At 37.9% G+C, this 16,336-nt stretch overlaps 1 protein-coding gene across 3 annotated transcripts in view; it reads right to left on the bottom strand.

Moving 5' to 3' along the window:
* Positions 1-15,987, bottom strand: part of ZFYVE16 (zinc finger FYVE-type containing 16) — a 55,427-nt gene extending 39,440 nt beyond the window's left edge. The window contains exons 1-3 of one of the 3 annotated variants that reach the window (XM_028493033.2): positions 15,306-15,447; positions 12,366-12,493; positions 386-494 (exon numbers count right to left, since the gene is read on the bottom strand). In XM_028493033.2, the coding sequence (XP_028348834.1) occupies positions 386-455 (70 nt within the window). In that variant the 5' untranslated portion in view covers positions 456-494; positions 12,366-12,493; positions 15,306-15,447. Of the gene's footprint in view, positions 1-385; positions 495-12,365; positions 12,494-15,305; positions 15,448-15,583 lie in introns of those variants that run through there. The other 2 variants (XM_055086641.1, XM_055086642.1) reach the window with 2 other exon arrangements.
* Between the last annotated feature and the right edge of the window lie 349 nt (positions 15,988-16,336).

The raw sequence follows: 16,336 nt of genomic DNA, 5'->3' as shown, positions 1-16,336 counted from the left end.
AAGGAAGAGCTGAAAAACAATCTAACTTCTTTGTTCTGCCCTCCAGTTTCCTAGTCTTCATTCTAAGATGAGGAAAATACTATCTTTCATAGTAATGAAATACCAATTAATATAGAACTTTCAGGTTGCTTTCAGCTGGTTCGTATGTTGTTTTTAAAGGTCTTTCTTTTACCTAAACGTGTATCTGGAGAGAAACTTCTACCTTTCTTACTTCTATTTCTGGTTATTGGTTCTATTCAGTATAAGAATACACTGATTCATTATAATAAGTGAACATTTTACAGAAGATAACCATGTGACCAAAACTGAAACCAAGTTTTTCTAAGAGTACTAATTACGGACATTTTAAAATTACATTAATGGTAAAAATGAAAAATTGACAAACCTGGATTCTGTTCAAAATCATCGAGGAGTTTGTCCAAGTCACTGACTGCTGCTTTAAAATAACTGTCCATCCTACTTGTAGACTTACTCAGAATTTAATTCTTGTGTGCCTAGAAAATACGAAGTATGACAGTTCATTTAATTCTCTGATATATAAATATTATACCATGTACTGCATGCCAAGAAACACAGCCAGGGAATAGACACAAATAAAATTTAAGAGTATTGCTTTGAAGAATCTGTAATTTAGTTGGGGAAATTCCTCTATATATACAAAAATGACATGAAAACAAACTCTAACAACATAACATGCATACATAAACTATTTAAAATTTAAAACACTTATCTAAATAACTCATGGGTCAAAGAATGCATAGTTGAAAGCTATAAATAGTTGTAAGTACCACGTATCAAATAATATAAAATATACTACACACAAATAAAAATACTGCATGTAAAAACTTGTGAGATTCAGCAAAAGTGAACACTTAAAAACTGATACCTAGAGACTTAGATGCTTATACTAGAAAAAAAAAGAATGAAAACAAATAAGCTAACAGCAGAAATTAAAGAAATAGAAAACAAGCATATGAGAGAGGTACAAGAAAACTAAAAGTTAGTTTTATGAATAAAGTAGGTGAACCTCTGATCTGTGGCAGGAGCTCCATCAAATAAGCCTGAGACACCTTGAAGGAATCTATCAATGACTAATGGGACAATATAAAAAGGACACAGGAGCTAAGTATCACTGGCTTAAATGGGACAAATGAACCTCAAATAAATGAAGACTACAAAGGACTGACCACAAATCAAATGGATTAAAAAAAAACAAACAAACCAAGAGATCATAATGATACTAAAAACAAAAACAAAAACCACCACTCATTAGAGAGTTGCTAGGGCAGTAACCCTTTACTCTGAAAACTGATATATTAAGAGAAAAGAACTAAGAATTTATCCTGCCCTTTATTTACAAAATGTACTTTAGGATAAGAAAACAGTTGCTGAGGAAGAATTCTTTAGATAAGAATTCCAGTTGATAAATGCAGAAAGATATTAAAAATTTTTAAATCATTTCTTCATAGTCCCTAAAGCAATAAATGGACTAGGCAATGGCTATCAATGGCTGTTAAAACTGTTAGATGAAGGGTTGAGGGGAACTTTATAACGGTGGGATCAGGCCAACACATCTAAATCCAGTGACTAATTTCACCATCAATTAATGTGGAAGACATAGAATCACATACAAAGTATTCCTGCTCCCCCCAAAAAACAAAAAAAAACACAAAAGAAACCTGAATCCAAATCTAATCAAGTTTTTAGCACTAACTGCATATTTACAAGAAATTCAAGGATAGAGGGACAAGTTAAATGATATCAAAAGAAAGCAACTGGCTAAATCCAGAAGGGGGAATACTTTTCAGCAATGTTCCTTAAATAGTTGATAGTGAATGACTTTTTTTTTTAAAACTTCCAGTCTGTTGCAAACTGTTACTTTTGTAAAACACAATAAAACAATATAAATTTTGCAATAATATACAAACAAAAAGATATAGATTATTAAACACATTTGAATGATGCCCTGAGTAAGGAATAGGAGTGGGAAATGAAGGATACAAGACAATAAACTACTGAGAGGGCTTTACTAGAGCCACTTATGATGGTCACCATGAACTGACGACACATGAGGCTCAGAAAAAATGAGAGATACTTTAAAGATGGGTTAAAAAAGATTAGACAGAGCTTAAGAGAACTGAACAAACAGGAAAACCTATCTGAAGAAATAACCTAAAATGTAGCCCAGAGAGATGAGGAAGAAGAAAATATGAAAAAAGAAGTTAGAAAACATGGATGACAGAATGAGAATGGAGCCCCGTAAGGAGAACAGAGCATGGAACAAGTATGCTTGAAAAGATAATGCCAGGAATTCCAGATCTGATGAAAAACACAACAGATATAGGTAACCCATTACCAAGCAATATAAATACAGTTGACCCTTGAACTACATGGCTTTGAACTGCACAGCTCACTTATATGCAGATTTTTTTCAATAGTAAATACTGCAATACTCCACAGAGTTGGTTGAATCATGGATATGGAGGAACCGTGGATACGGAGGGCTGACTATAGGTTATATGTGAATTTTTGACTTGCAGAGAATCGGCACCCCAACACTCACATGGTTCAATGGTCGACTGTAAAGAGAAATCCACAGTTAGATACTCTATAGTGAAACTTTTGAACTCCAAGATAGAACAGCCAGAGAGAAAATGTCATCTTCAAAGAAACAATAATTATGCTAGCACAAGGTAAACTTCAGAACAATTCTCATTAACAATGGTATGCCATCCTATTCATTAAGGCATATTATTTTATTTCCATTTTTAAATTTTATTTTTACCATACATATACAAAAATACATGAAAACACATAGGCACCAAAACAAATAAAAGGAACTTGGAGGAAGAGACAGTATAGGAATAAGAAAACTTCAAAGAAACTAATATTCTCAGAAAAAAAAAGCAATGCAACTACGAAACAGCAACAGGAAGCCATACGTAAAGACTATGTAAAGAAAAAAGATCATGAAAATTGATAACACAAATCTTAAAATTCAAGTGAGGCTTACAGAATGTAGTAAAAGCAGTGCTTAAAGGGGCACTTATAGCATTAAGTGCATATATTAAAAAAGAGAGATCTAAGAATCCATAATCTAAGCTTCCACCTTGGGAAATTAGAAAAAGAACAACTTAAGCCCAAAGTAGGTAGAAGGAAAGGTAACAAAGATAAGAGCAGAAATCAATGAAATTAAAAACAGGAAAATAGAGAAATGGAGAAAAACCACTGAAACCAAAAACTCTTTCTTTGAAAAAAGTAAAATTGATAAACTAGGCTAATTAAAAAAAAAGAGAGATACAAATAACCAATATCAGAAATGAAAGAGGGGCCATAACTACTGACACCATGGACACTTAAAGGAAAATAAAGCAATATTATGAACAATTTTATGCCCCCAAACTTGATCATTTTGATGAAATGGACCAATTCCTTGAAAAACACAAACTACCAAAATTCACACAAGGAAAAACAGACAACCTGAACAGTCCTATATATATTAACGAAACTGAATCAATAATTAATAACCTTCCACAAAAAAAGTCATCAGGTCTAGAAAGCTTCACTGGTGAATTCTACCAAATATTTAATGAAGAAATGATCCAAATCGTCCACAGTCTCCTCCAGAAAAAAGAAGCACAGGGAACACTTCCTAACTCATTCTATAAGACGAGCATTATTCTAATACCAAAACCAGATAAAGACACTACAAGAAAGAAAAACTACAGACCAATGTAACTTATGAACACAGAAGTAAAAACCCACAACAAAATACTAGCAAATTGAATCCAGCGATGTATAAACAAAATTATACACAACAACCAAGTGGGATTTATTCAGGTATGCAAGGCAGGTTCAACATTTGAAGATTAATCAATGTAATATACCATGTCAACAGACTAAAGAAAAATTATCATATAATCATATGAACTGATGCAAAAAAAAAGCATTTGACAAGACCCAATACTTACTCATGATAAAAGCTCTCAGCAAATTATGAGTAGAGGGGAACTTCTTCAGTTTGATGAAGAATATCAACAAAATACCTACAGCTACCATTACACAATATACTTAGTGATGAGAAACTAGATGCCCTACCCCCAAAGACTGGGATCAAGGAAAGGATGTCTTCTCTCACCACTCCTATTGCACATAGTATGGAAACCCTCACTAGTGTAATAAGAAAAGGAAATAAAAGGTACACTGTTTGGAAAGGAAGAAATAAAAATGTCTTTATTTGTGATGACATGATTTTCAATGTAGAAAATCTCCCCAAACTGACCCCCCAATATGGAAAAGTGAGTGTAATAGCAAGGATGCAGGATACAAGGTTAATATACAAAAGTCAAATGCTTCCTATACGAGCAAGGAACAGTTGGAATTTGACATTTTAAAACACAGCTTTTACAATATACCTCAAAAATTAAATGCTTAGATATAAGTATAAAATATATACAGGACCTATACGTGGAAAACTACAAAATGCTGACAAAAAAATCAAGGAAAATCTAAATAAATGGAGATATAGTCCATGTTCATGGACAAGGAGACAATACTGTTAAGATGTTAGTTCTTCCACCTGATCTGTAGATTCAGTGCAATCCCAATCAAAATCCCAGTAAGCTATTTTGTAGAACTCAGGAAACTGATTCTAAAGTGTATATGGAAAGGCAAAGGACCTATAACAGTCAACACAATACAGGGATACCTTGAAGATATTGTAGATTTGGTTCCAGACCAGTGAATATCACAATAAAGTGAGTTGCATAAATTTCTTGGTTTCCCAGTGCATATAAAAGTTATATGGTATTTGTCCAAATGATTTAAAGATTTACACTATACTGTAGTTTATTGTGTGCAATACTATTATGTATAAAAAAACCAATGTACACACCTCAATTAAAAAATTCTTTATGCTAAAAATGCTAACCGTCATCTAGGCCCTCAGCAAGTTATAGTAGTAACATCAGATCACTGATCAAAGATCACCAGATCACCATAACAAATATAATAATAATGAAAAGTATGAAATACTGCAAGAATTACACCTTACGTAAGAATGTATTTTAAATGGATAATAGAGGGGGAGTGGCTAAGACAGAGGAATAGGAAGACCTTGAGCTCACCTCCTCCCATGGGCACACCAAAATTACTACTTAAAGAGCAACTATTGATGAGAACTAGCAGAAAAGATCTTCTACAACTTAATATAAAGAAGGAATCCCAACAAGATGGGTAGGAGAGGTGGAGACATGGTGTAGTCAAGACACATACCCTTCGGTGGGTGATCCATAAGCAGCAGGATAATTACAATTGCAGAGGTTCTCCCCAAGGAACAAGGGGCCTGAGCTCCATATCAGGTTCCCCAGCCTGGGGGTCCTACACCAGGAGAATGAGCCTCCTAAAACATTAGGCTTTGGGCTTACATTCAGGATAGCCAAAGGGCTGGGGGAAATAGAGCCTTCACTCTTAAAGTGCGCACACCAAATCACACGTGCTCTGAGATCCAGGGCAGAAGCAGTAATTTGAAAGATTTGGTCAGACCCACTTGCTGATCTTAGAGAGACTCCTGGAGAGGCAGGAGGCAACTGGGACTTACCCTGGGGACATAGATGCTGGCAGCAGTCATTTTGGGGAGCTCATTCTACCATAAGGACACTGGTGATGACAAGCGCCATTTTGGAATCCTCCCTGTGGCTTATCAGCCATGGGATCTGGACCTAACCAACAGAAGGCCAGCATCAGCTCCAGGACATCCCAGACCTCACAGCCAACCATGTCAGGAACCAGCCCTGCCTGCCAACAGGCCAACACCAGCCTTAGGACCTGGCTCCGCCCACTAATGGCCAGCACTAGTCCCGGCCCAAGCACCTCATGACCCAGCCCTGCCCACCAGCAGTCTAGCATTAGGACTGGGACAACACAGGCCATGCAGCCAGCCATGTCAGGACCTGGCCCTGCCACCAGCAGACCGCAGTCTTCACATTACTCAGGGCCTGGCAACCAAACCAGACAAGGGGTCAGCCACACCTACCAGGATGCCCACAGCAGTCACCCCAACAAAACAGAAGGGCCCATGCAGTCCACCTAGAGGGCACTCCCTAGAGCAGATAGGTCTGGGGATGAGAGGGGAGTATGCTGCTGGGCATCACAGGACGTCTTCTAAATAAGGTCATTTCTCCAAGATCAGGAAGCATACCCAACCTACCAAATACACAGAAATAAAGACAGAGAATTAGGCAAATGAGGCAACAGAGGAATATGTTCCAAATGAAGGAATGAGATAAAACCCCAGAAGAAGAACTAAGTGGAGATAAGCAATCCACCTGATAAAGAGTTCAAGGTAATGATCATAAAAATGCTCAAAGAACTCAGGAAAAGAATGGATGAACACAGTGAGAAGTTGGAAGTTTCCAACAAAGAATTAGAAAATATAAAGAACCAAACAGAGTTGAAGAATACAATAACTGAAATTAAAAAAATACTCTAGAAAGAATCAGCAGTAGACTAGATGATACAGAGGAACAGATCATCAAACTAGAAGACAGAGTAGTAGAAATCACTCAAGCTGAACAGGAAAAGAAAAAAAGAATTAAAAAAAAAAAAAGAGGACAGCTTAAGAGACCTCTAAGACAACATCAAGTTTACTAACTTTGCATTATAGGAGTTCCAGAAGGAGAAGAGAGAGAGAAAGGGGCAGAGAACATATTTGAAGACATAATAGCTGAAAACTTCCCTAACCTGGGAAAGGAAACAGATATTCAGAACCCACAGAATCAAGGAATCACAGAGAGTCCCAAACAAGATCAACCCAAAGAGAACAAAGACATATGGAAATAAAATGGCAAAACTGCCATCTGTAACAACATGGATGGACCTAGAGGGTATTATGCTAAGTGAAATAAGTCAAACAGAGAAAGACAATTACTATATGATTTCACTTATATGTACAATCTAAAAAACAAATGAACAAACACAACAAAAGAGAAAGAGTCATATATATATAAAGAACAAATCCCCCTTGCCAGAGGGAAGGGTGATGGGGGGAGGAGAGAACTAAATGAGGGAGACTAAGAGGTGCAAACTTCCAGTTACAAAATAAATAAGTCATGGGTATGAAATGTACAGTGTGGGGAATACAGTCAATAATTATTTAATATCTTTGTATGGTGACAGATGGTAACTAGAGTTATTGTGGTGATCATTTTGAAATGTATAGAAATATCAAATCACTATGTTGTGTACCAGGAACTAACATAGTATTGTAGATCATTTATACTTCAAAAGCAAACAAACAAACTCAGAAAAAAAGATCAGATTTGTGGTTACCAGAGGCAGCGGGTGGAGGGAGGGGGAACTGGATGAAGGTAGCAAAAGGTACAAACATCAGTTATAGGATAAATAAGTACTAGGGATGTAATGTACAACATGATAAATATAATTAACATTGCTGTATGTTATATATGAAAGTTGTTGACAGTAAACCCTAAGAGTTCTCATAACAAGGAAAAAAATTTTTTTCTATTTCTTTAATTTTGTATCTATATGAGATAAAGGATGTTCACGAAACTTTGGTAATCATTTCATGATTTATGTAAGTCAAATCATTATGCTGTACACCTTAAACTTATATAGTGCTGTATGTCAGTTTTATCTCAATGAAACTGGAAGAAGAAATAAATTAAAAATAAAATGGATGAGACTAAATGTAAAATGCAATATTCTAAAAACTTCTTCAAAAAGCATAAGAGAAAATCTATATAACCTTGGGTTGGTGATGAATTTTTATATATAACACCAATGGTATGAGACATGAAAGAAAAAAATTGATAAGTTGGACCTTATTGAAGTGAAAAAAAACATCTGCTCTGAAAAGGACACTGTTAAGAAAATGAGAAGACAAGCCACAGAGTGGGAGATAATATTTTCAAAACACATAACTGATAAAGAACTTGTATCCGAAGTCCTCAAAAAACTCTTAAAATTCAATAATTAGATAACAAACAATCCAATTAAAAAATGGGCAAGGGCTTCCCCGGTGGCGCAGTGGTTGAGAGTCCACCTGCCAATGCAGGGGACACGGGTTTCTGCCCCGGTGCAGGAGGATCCCACATGCTGCGGAGCGGCTAGGCCCATGAGCCATGGCCGCTGAGCCTGTGCGTCCGGAGCCTGTGCTCCGCAACGGGAGAGGCCACAACAGTGAGAGGCCCACGTACCGCAAAAAAAAAAAAAGGGCAAAAGTTCTGAACAGATACCTTTGCAAAGAAGATATAAAGTTTGCCCAACAAGGATCTACTGTATAGCATAGGGAACTCTGCTCAATACTCTATAATAACCTAAATGGGAAAATAATTTTAAAAAGAATGGATACATGTATAACTGAATCACTCTGCTGTACAACTGAAACTAACACAACATTGGTAATCAACTATGCTCTAATATAAAATAAAAATTTAAAAAGATAAAATTTGCAAATAAACATATGATAAAATGCTCAATATCATTTATCTTTAGAGAACTACAGATTAAAATAATGAGATACCACTTCATATCTATTACAATGGCTGAAATCCAAAAAACTGACAATACCAAATTCCCCAAGGATGCCAAACAGCAGGAACTCTCATTTATTGCTGATAGGAATGCAACATGGTACAGCCACTTTGGAAAACACCTTGGCAGTCTCTCACAAAACTAAACATAGTCTTACCATATGAATCAGCAATCATAATACTGGGTATTTACCCAACTGATTTAAAGATTTATGTCCACACAAGAACTGAGATGTGAATGTTTATAGCAGCTTTATTCATAACTGCCAAAATGTGGAAGCATCCAAGATGTCCTTCAGTAAGTGAATGGCTAAATAAACTCTGGTACATCCATGCAATGGAATATTATTCAGTGATATAAAGAAATGTACCATCAAGCCACAAAAAGATGGATGAATCTTAAATGGGTATTGCTAAGTGAAAGAAAGCAGTCTAAAAAATCTCTATACTATACAATTCTAATTTTATGACATTCTGGAATCGGTAAAACTAGAGTGACAGTACACACATCAGTGATTGCCAGTGCTTTGGAGTAGGGGAGGACTGAACAGGTAAAGCAAAGTGGATCTTTTAGGGTGGTGAAACTATTCTGTACAATACTATAATGGTGAATACAAGACATTAAGTATTTGTCAGTACCCATACAACTTTATAACACAAAGAATAACCTCAATGTACGCAAATTTTTAAAAATGTTTAGAAGGTTGGGGGACTCAGATGGAATGCAGAATGTGAAAAAAAAAAAAGTCTAAATGCATTACGAATTTATATAAAACAACCATGCTGAAGGGGGTGGAGAAATAAAGTTCTACCTTTGGAAATAAGTGGAGTCTAAAGGCAACACAAGCATTGTACTCTAGTTGATAAAGTTGTTTCTCCTGGGGGTATGGGTTAATTCTGAAACCATCATACACATATGTTAGAAATGAAATTAAATAAATGGATGGCTGATGGTGGGAGTGAGGTTTCCACTCTTGGAGGGGAAGGTTATATATAAGCAAGGGGAGGAAGCTAGAATGATCCATGTGGTAATGAATTTGAGTTGGAGACATCAGTATAAATTCATGTTTAGCTTAATATGGACACAGATGGTTACACATTTGTAATAATTTTTTATTTGAAATATCTATAGATATTAGCATAAACCATATCTCTTGCTCCATCAGCTGAAAGGGCCTAAAAGCAAGACTTCTTAATGGCAACAAGCACACTAGTGCCCAGATCTTGGTTTCTCCAAAAAAAGGAACCAAGGCTCCTTGGAGAAATCGCTGATTGTAAGACCGGGACAGAAAATATACAAGATGAGCATGGAGTATCTTGTAATGCTGGAAAGTAAGGAAATGCATGTGCACATAGATGCACACACATAATGAAGGAGGTATGTCAAAATTTGCCTCCCATTCAGTCTTTCTCAGGAAACTACTAGAAGATGTACTTTGCCAACATGAAGGCGACACCAAGAAAGAAAAAAGACCTGACATCCTGGAAACAGGTTATCCCACACAGGGGAGAGAAAAATGAAATTCACAGATGATCATAAAAGGACACTTCAGGAAGATAGCTGTACAACAGGCCTAGAGAGCAACCCATCAAGATGGAGGCAGGGTGACAGACAATTACAGGAAAGATGTTGCAAAATAAACAAACAGATTATCTGATGTGTGTGAATCTACCAACAGGAGATTTACACATCTTGCCTGAAAGGTTGCTAATAGATTAAATAAAAGATATGAAAAGATATATTAAAAAACCAAGATGATTATTAACTCTAGGAAAAACAGAATTACATAAGACACGAAGTATCATCACAATATACTACCTGGCTCAGCTGTACACAATATTTACATAAATGGTGCAAACACTAAATAATAATTTAACTAAAAATTAACATATAACTAATTTGCAAACAAAAAGGAGGTGAGAAGTGCAGTATTTAAATGTGTAGGCTGGTGTAACAAATTCCCATCTTCTATAATAGGAAATTGGTAAATAACGTCTAAAACTATGGTAGGATGGGGGTAGGGAGGAGAAATAGCTGTATATGAGAGCATGTTATTTAAAAACCTAGAGGTGAAAAAGAGTTGAATAGTCGCTGACTGTGGGGCAGCCTTTCTCAGTAAGGGTTCTGTGAGAGAATTAAGCCTTAATGCCCCTAAGGCATCCACTTTACGTAATGAATTAACATCTCTCCTATGCATCTGAAGTGTTACTGCAGTTGACCCTTGAACAATGGGGTTTGGGTGCTGACTCTTCACGAAGTCCTGTATAACTTACAGTCAGCCCTCTGTATCCACAGTTCCTCAGTATGTGAGATTCCTGTATAACTTACAGTCAGCCCTCTGTATCCACAGTTCCTCAGTATGTGAGATTCCTGTCTGTATCCATGGATTCAACCAAGCAGGATCGTGTAGTACTGTAGTATTTATTTACTACTGGAAAAAATCTGCGTATAAGTGGACCTGCAGTTCAAACTCGTGTTGTACAAGGGTCTACTGTAGTTATAAATCACACTTGGGGGAACTGAGAAAATAGTTACTCAAGTTATTTTCTGTGTTTGTGATTCCAATGAGGAACACTTGGAAAAGCTGCTTCTGTAGAGTGGGATTCAGGGAGAGAAGGATGAGGGCAGAGGGCTATTGTTTTTCACTATAAGTCTTGTAGGATTATTTGACTCTTTAAATTACGTACAGGTATCCCTTTGATAAACATAAACATTACCTTAAAATAAATATAATAGCAAAAAGTAATAAAGGAACTATGAATACAAAATGTATTTTTTTAAAATAAAGCACAGGGCTTCCCTGGTGGCGCAGTGGTTGAGAGTCCGCCTGCCCTTGCAGGGGACACGGGTCGGTGCCCCGGTCCGGGAAGATCCCACATGCCGCGGAGCGGCTGGGCCCGTGAGCCATGGCCGCTGACCCTGTGCGTCCGGAGCCTGTGCTCCACAACGGGAGAGGCCACAACAGTGAGAGGCCCGCGTACCGCAAAAAAAAAATAAAATAAATAAAGCACAGAACTCAAAGTTGCAGAAACAGTTCTCATTAGAAAAAGCCCAATAATTTTTCTTAAAAATTATAGAATTTATTAAATAATATCTACTTAAGTATTTCTATCTAAATAGCAATGTACTACTAAGTATTATGTTCTTTGAGTCACCTAAAAGATAACAAAACAAGGTAGGATAATTAAATAATAATATAATCTAACAATTTGTAAAAGGTATGACACTGAAATCTTTTGACATGAAATCTTATTAAACCGCACACACTTCCCATTTCAATCAAGATTTACGTATTGTGCCAGTAATCTACCCTTGTACAGAAGACACAAAAGAAATACAAGATATACTCCCTATTCTAAGGAAGTTTATTTATGTGTGCATATGATAACTTGTTTTAGGTAGTATCTTTACTCACTTGGCCATTTATGTGTTCATAATTTTATAAACCAATATATACTCTGCAAAAATGATTTTTAAAAATCTCTTCATGAGTAAAACCAAATTGGCAACAACATGGAAGATTTGTCAGAAAACAACAAAACCAATAGTAAGGAGACTCCTAAAATGGTTAAGGTGAGAGATGATGAGGGCCTGAACTGAGACAGAGCAGATGGAAAGGAAACAGATATAAAAGCGGCTAAAGAATGGGAACTTTGGGGGAGTGAAAGCAAGGGAGAAAGCTAGGATTACTGCCAGGTTGCCATCGCAAGTGACTGGGTAGACGGAGGTAGCACTGACCATAACAGGCAATACAAAGAGGAGCAGGACTGAGGGAAAACACGAGTTCACGTTTGGACTGGTGTTTGAAGTACCTTGAGAACATCCTGGGGGAGATGTCCGATAGGCAGTTGAATATAAGGATCTGGAATGCAGGAGAGAAGTCTGAGATAGATAAAGATTTGGGAATTGGCAGCACATAGCTGTTAATAGATGAAATCACCTAGGAAGAGAATATAGAAGAGGACAGGAGCCTGACATCAGATAACTAAAGGTCACAATTGGTGTTCCTAAAGCCACTCTGAAAAAACTTTGCCCATAGTTCTATGTACTTCCATGAAAAAATATCCAATATATAATGCTAAAAGACAAAAAAAATCAAATTGTAAAACTTCATGCATAGTACAAATCCATTTTTACAAATAAGTTGTAAAAAAAAAATTATAGTATTAGCAAAGTCACAAGAAAAAAAAAATACAGAGGAGCAAACACCAAACTGTTCATAATGGTGTCTGAGATTATGTAAGCATAACATCTATATTACATGTTCTTATAGTATTTTTTTAACAAAAATATACTACTTCTATAAAAAGGAAAAAAGATAATTTTGTTCCTTTCCTTCAAAAAAAATGATAGCATGTATCCTTATAATGTAAAAAGATAATACAAATCTGTTAGAAAAACACTTGGACACTGGACCATAAATGGGCAAACAATATGAACAGATAACTAGTAAGATTATGAAAAAATATTCAATGTACAACCTGCATTACCGAAGTAACACAAATCAGAATACATACCATTCACTGCCTACTAGATCAGAATATGATCTTTTTAATAATAAAAGTACTCAGTGTTGGTAAGTGTTTGATAAAAAGAGCATCTCAGACACTGCTGATAGGAAATAAACTGGTATACTCACTCAGGGGAACAATGTGATAATATGCTATGCATCAATCGATTCAAAAAGATTCCTAATATTTGATCTAACGATTCTCATTTCATAAATTCAAGAAAATAATCCAAAACAACTGAAAATATGCAAAGATATTTTGCCAAATCATTAATTGAAACAATCTAAACACCAATATTAAGACACAGAAAATTATGTAGGCATCATAAGTGATGTTTATGTCTATCAAAACATTTTTTTTAAAGTATATACTCTATGACCTAGCAATTCCACTTCTAGAGAAACACTAGTACTTAGGCTCAAGAACACATTATAAAGAACTTTCAATGTTGCAATGTTTGTAATAGTGAAAACTGCAAAGAACCTAACAGCTCATCAATACAAGAATGATTAAATCAGCTTTTTAAAACTGTGGTCTGAGGATCCCTAAAGACCCCAAGAGCTTTCGGGGTGTAAGGGCCTTCCTGTTCCAAATACCGATGTGTGCAAGGATGGATTTTCTTAATATGCTTCAGTTTAAACAAGGTAGCCCACCAGACTGAAGGGCAAAGCAAATATGAGAATCTAGCCGTCTCCTATAAAGCCAGACATTAAAGTGATCTACAAAAAATGTAAAACAATGCCATCTTTCTCACTAAATTTTTAAAAAAATATATAGTTACTTTAAACAATATAATTTAATTCAATATATAATGGGTTTATTGTTATTTTTAAATGAATAAGTAAAAATTTTTTAATTTTCCGAGTTTTAATTTCTAAAATGGTATATATATACTGCATTAGAAAACAAAAACTCTTCTAGTCCTCGATAATTTTTAAGTGTATAAAGGGATCCTGAGACCCACTGGATTAAATAAACTGTGATACCATCATATTATGTAATATTATAACGGGATGATAATTAAAAGGGAATTTATTTTTATCTGTAATGTAACTGTTTCAAAAGACACTTTGCTCATGTATCAGTTGTATTATCAAAAATCATAACGTCATGTCTGTGAAGCTTTTTAAAAACATGGGGAAATGCTTAAAATATAATTTTAAGCAAGAAAAGCAGGCAATCCAACTGTATATAAAATCTCATTATTTCAATTAAGAAAATCCCACGGGAAAAAAAACTCAGGTGAAAAGTCAAAATTAACTATTGTTGATTACCTTTAAATGTGGAATTAAAGTTGATTATTTTTCCTTATTCTTTATTATATTTAATTTTTTTTACACTAAACATGAGGTTTAATATCCAGAGGAGAAAAAAGGGAGGAAACTAGGTGAAAAATTATATATAGTTCTACTAGATCAAACCACTGAACTTGTGCTAATTCAAAAGACAAGCTCAAAATAATAAATTAAGTAACCTAATTCGATCAACAAACTGCCAATTTTATTAAAGGAAAAATATTAAGTTATCAAATGTATGGACTGGGTTCCACACGAGTCAAACTAACAAGAACTCCCTTAGTCTGGAATATAATAATATGCAGTCACGGTAGTACAACTAAGTTTACAGTTTAAAAGTTAGATCATCTTTTACCATTTTTCAAAGGTACTAAAGAAGAGGTAGACGAAGGGACACTAGCGCGTCCTTCTGGTCTAAAACGATGAGAAAATGCATCGGTGCGAGAATGGGCTTTGCTAGAGCACGGGCGGCGATGACAGATTCCTCTGCGGGGGCAGAGTCATTTCAGCGCAGAGGCTACCACTCACTCCTCGGGAGCGACAGCCCCTCCTGCAGGCTCAGCTCCTTCCCTGGAGGGACAGGCGGCCCTGGGGGCTCTTCTCCCTCCATCCGCCGCGGCCCGGGGGTTGCTCCCCCGGCAGCGCCGAGCACTCCGGGAGGCCCGGGTGGGTGGGACCCGGCAAACAGCGGCCGTGATTGCCATCCTGGCCTGGTCCGGCCCAACAGGCTTTACCGAGGAGCCGCGAGGTTTGAGAGTCCTTATTTCCCAGCCAGCTCAGGGGGGCTCGGAAAAGGAATGGGTCGGGGGCCCAAGGCTCGGCCCCTGGAGGAACAGGAGGGCCAGACTCAGCGCCTAGGGCAGCGCGACCAGCAGTCACCCCGCCCCCTCCCCGAGGGCAGCAGGGGTGAGGAGAGGCCAAGACGCCTGTTCCAGGGGGTTCTTACCTCCCCACACCCCTGCGGAGCTCTGTGAGGCTTGACGAGACGCCGCGTTAAGGAGTGTAGAGCGACCCCGGCCGGGAATCTAGGGTGTGCGCGATGTCGGCTCAAGGTTTGTTGCCCGCCCCCCTACTCCCCCGACCTAGGGAGAGCAGACAGCGCAGGCGCAGAGAAGGCTTTCCGTGCCTCACACGCCCTCTCCTTCTGCGTCCGCGGCCTCCCCGCTCACAAGGCGCCTGCGCGCTGCCATGCCGGTTCTAAACCCCGGGCGCCGGGCTTCTTACCCGAAAGGCCTGAGGAAATTCTGGGGTGACTGGGGCTCCTGAAGATCGGCCGTAGGTCGGGACTCGGTTTCCCACTAGAAGCCTTGGAGCCGGGATCGGGAGGCGACTGCGTCCGTGTCCGGCTTCCTCTGCCCTTCGCTGACCTAGACGCAGCTCCCCCCGCCCCCAGCCTCCTGCGTCCTGCGGCCTGTACTGGACACACCCGCCTGCTGGGCAGCCAGCGCGGCTTGCTCCCTCCAGTGCTGCTGTCTTCCCGGAAAAAAACTCACTTTTTTTGCTTCGGCTGGTTTTGCAACCACCCGCAGCCCCCATCCCCCTCCCACCCTGGCAGCAACCAAAATGCTCCTACCCCCTGCCAAGCCTTAAGCCCTCCAGCTGACTGGCCATTCCCGAGGGCTCTGCCTTTGCCTCTCTTTGCTTTAGTTCTGCTTTTCTGACAGTGGCCGCGAGAACAGCTGCGTCCCCTGTCTGAAAACAAAAGCTAACTCATCCGGAGAAGTAAATGTCAATCATGTGATGTATATTTGTGCTTGTTTGAGCTTTACTGTGTTCACCACACGTTTCCTATAAACTTAAATGAGGGAAGAAGAGACATCTGTGTGAGGTCAGGGTATTACAGACTGGGGAAAAGAATCCGTCGATTGCCAAAAGGTTTTACCGGTTCAGAATTCATACTGCTCTTTCAGAAATTTCAAGAGTTTTAGTATCTCAGGAATGTGCAAGTCTGATGTAATTTGTGGTGAAAGATTTGAG

This window comes from Physeter macrocephalus, chromosome 8, assembly GCF_002837175.3.
Source record: "Physeter macrocephalus isolate SW-GA chromosome 8, ASM283717v5, whole genome shotgun sequence".
NCBI classification, from domain to species: domain Eukaryota; kingdom Metazoa; phylum Chordata; class Mammalia; order Artiodactyla; family Physeteridae; genus Physeter; species Physeter macrocephalus.
This window is presented reverse-complemented; position numbering and strand designations above follow the sequence as displayed.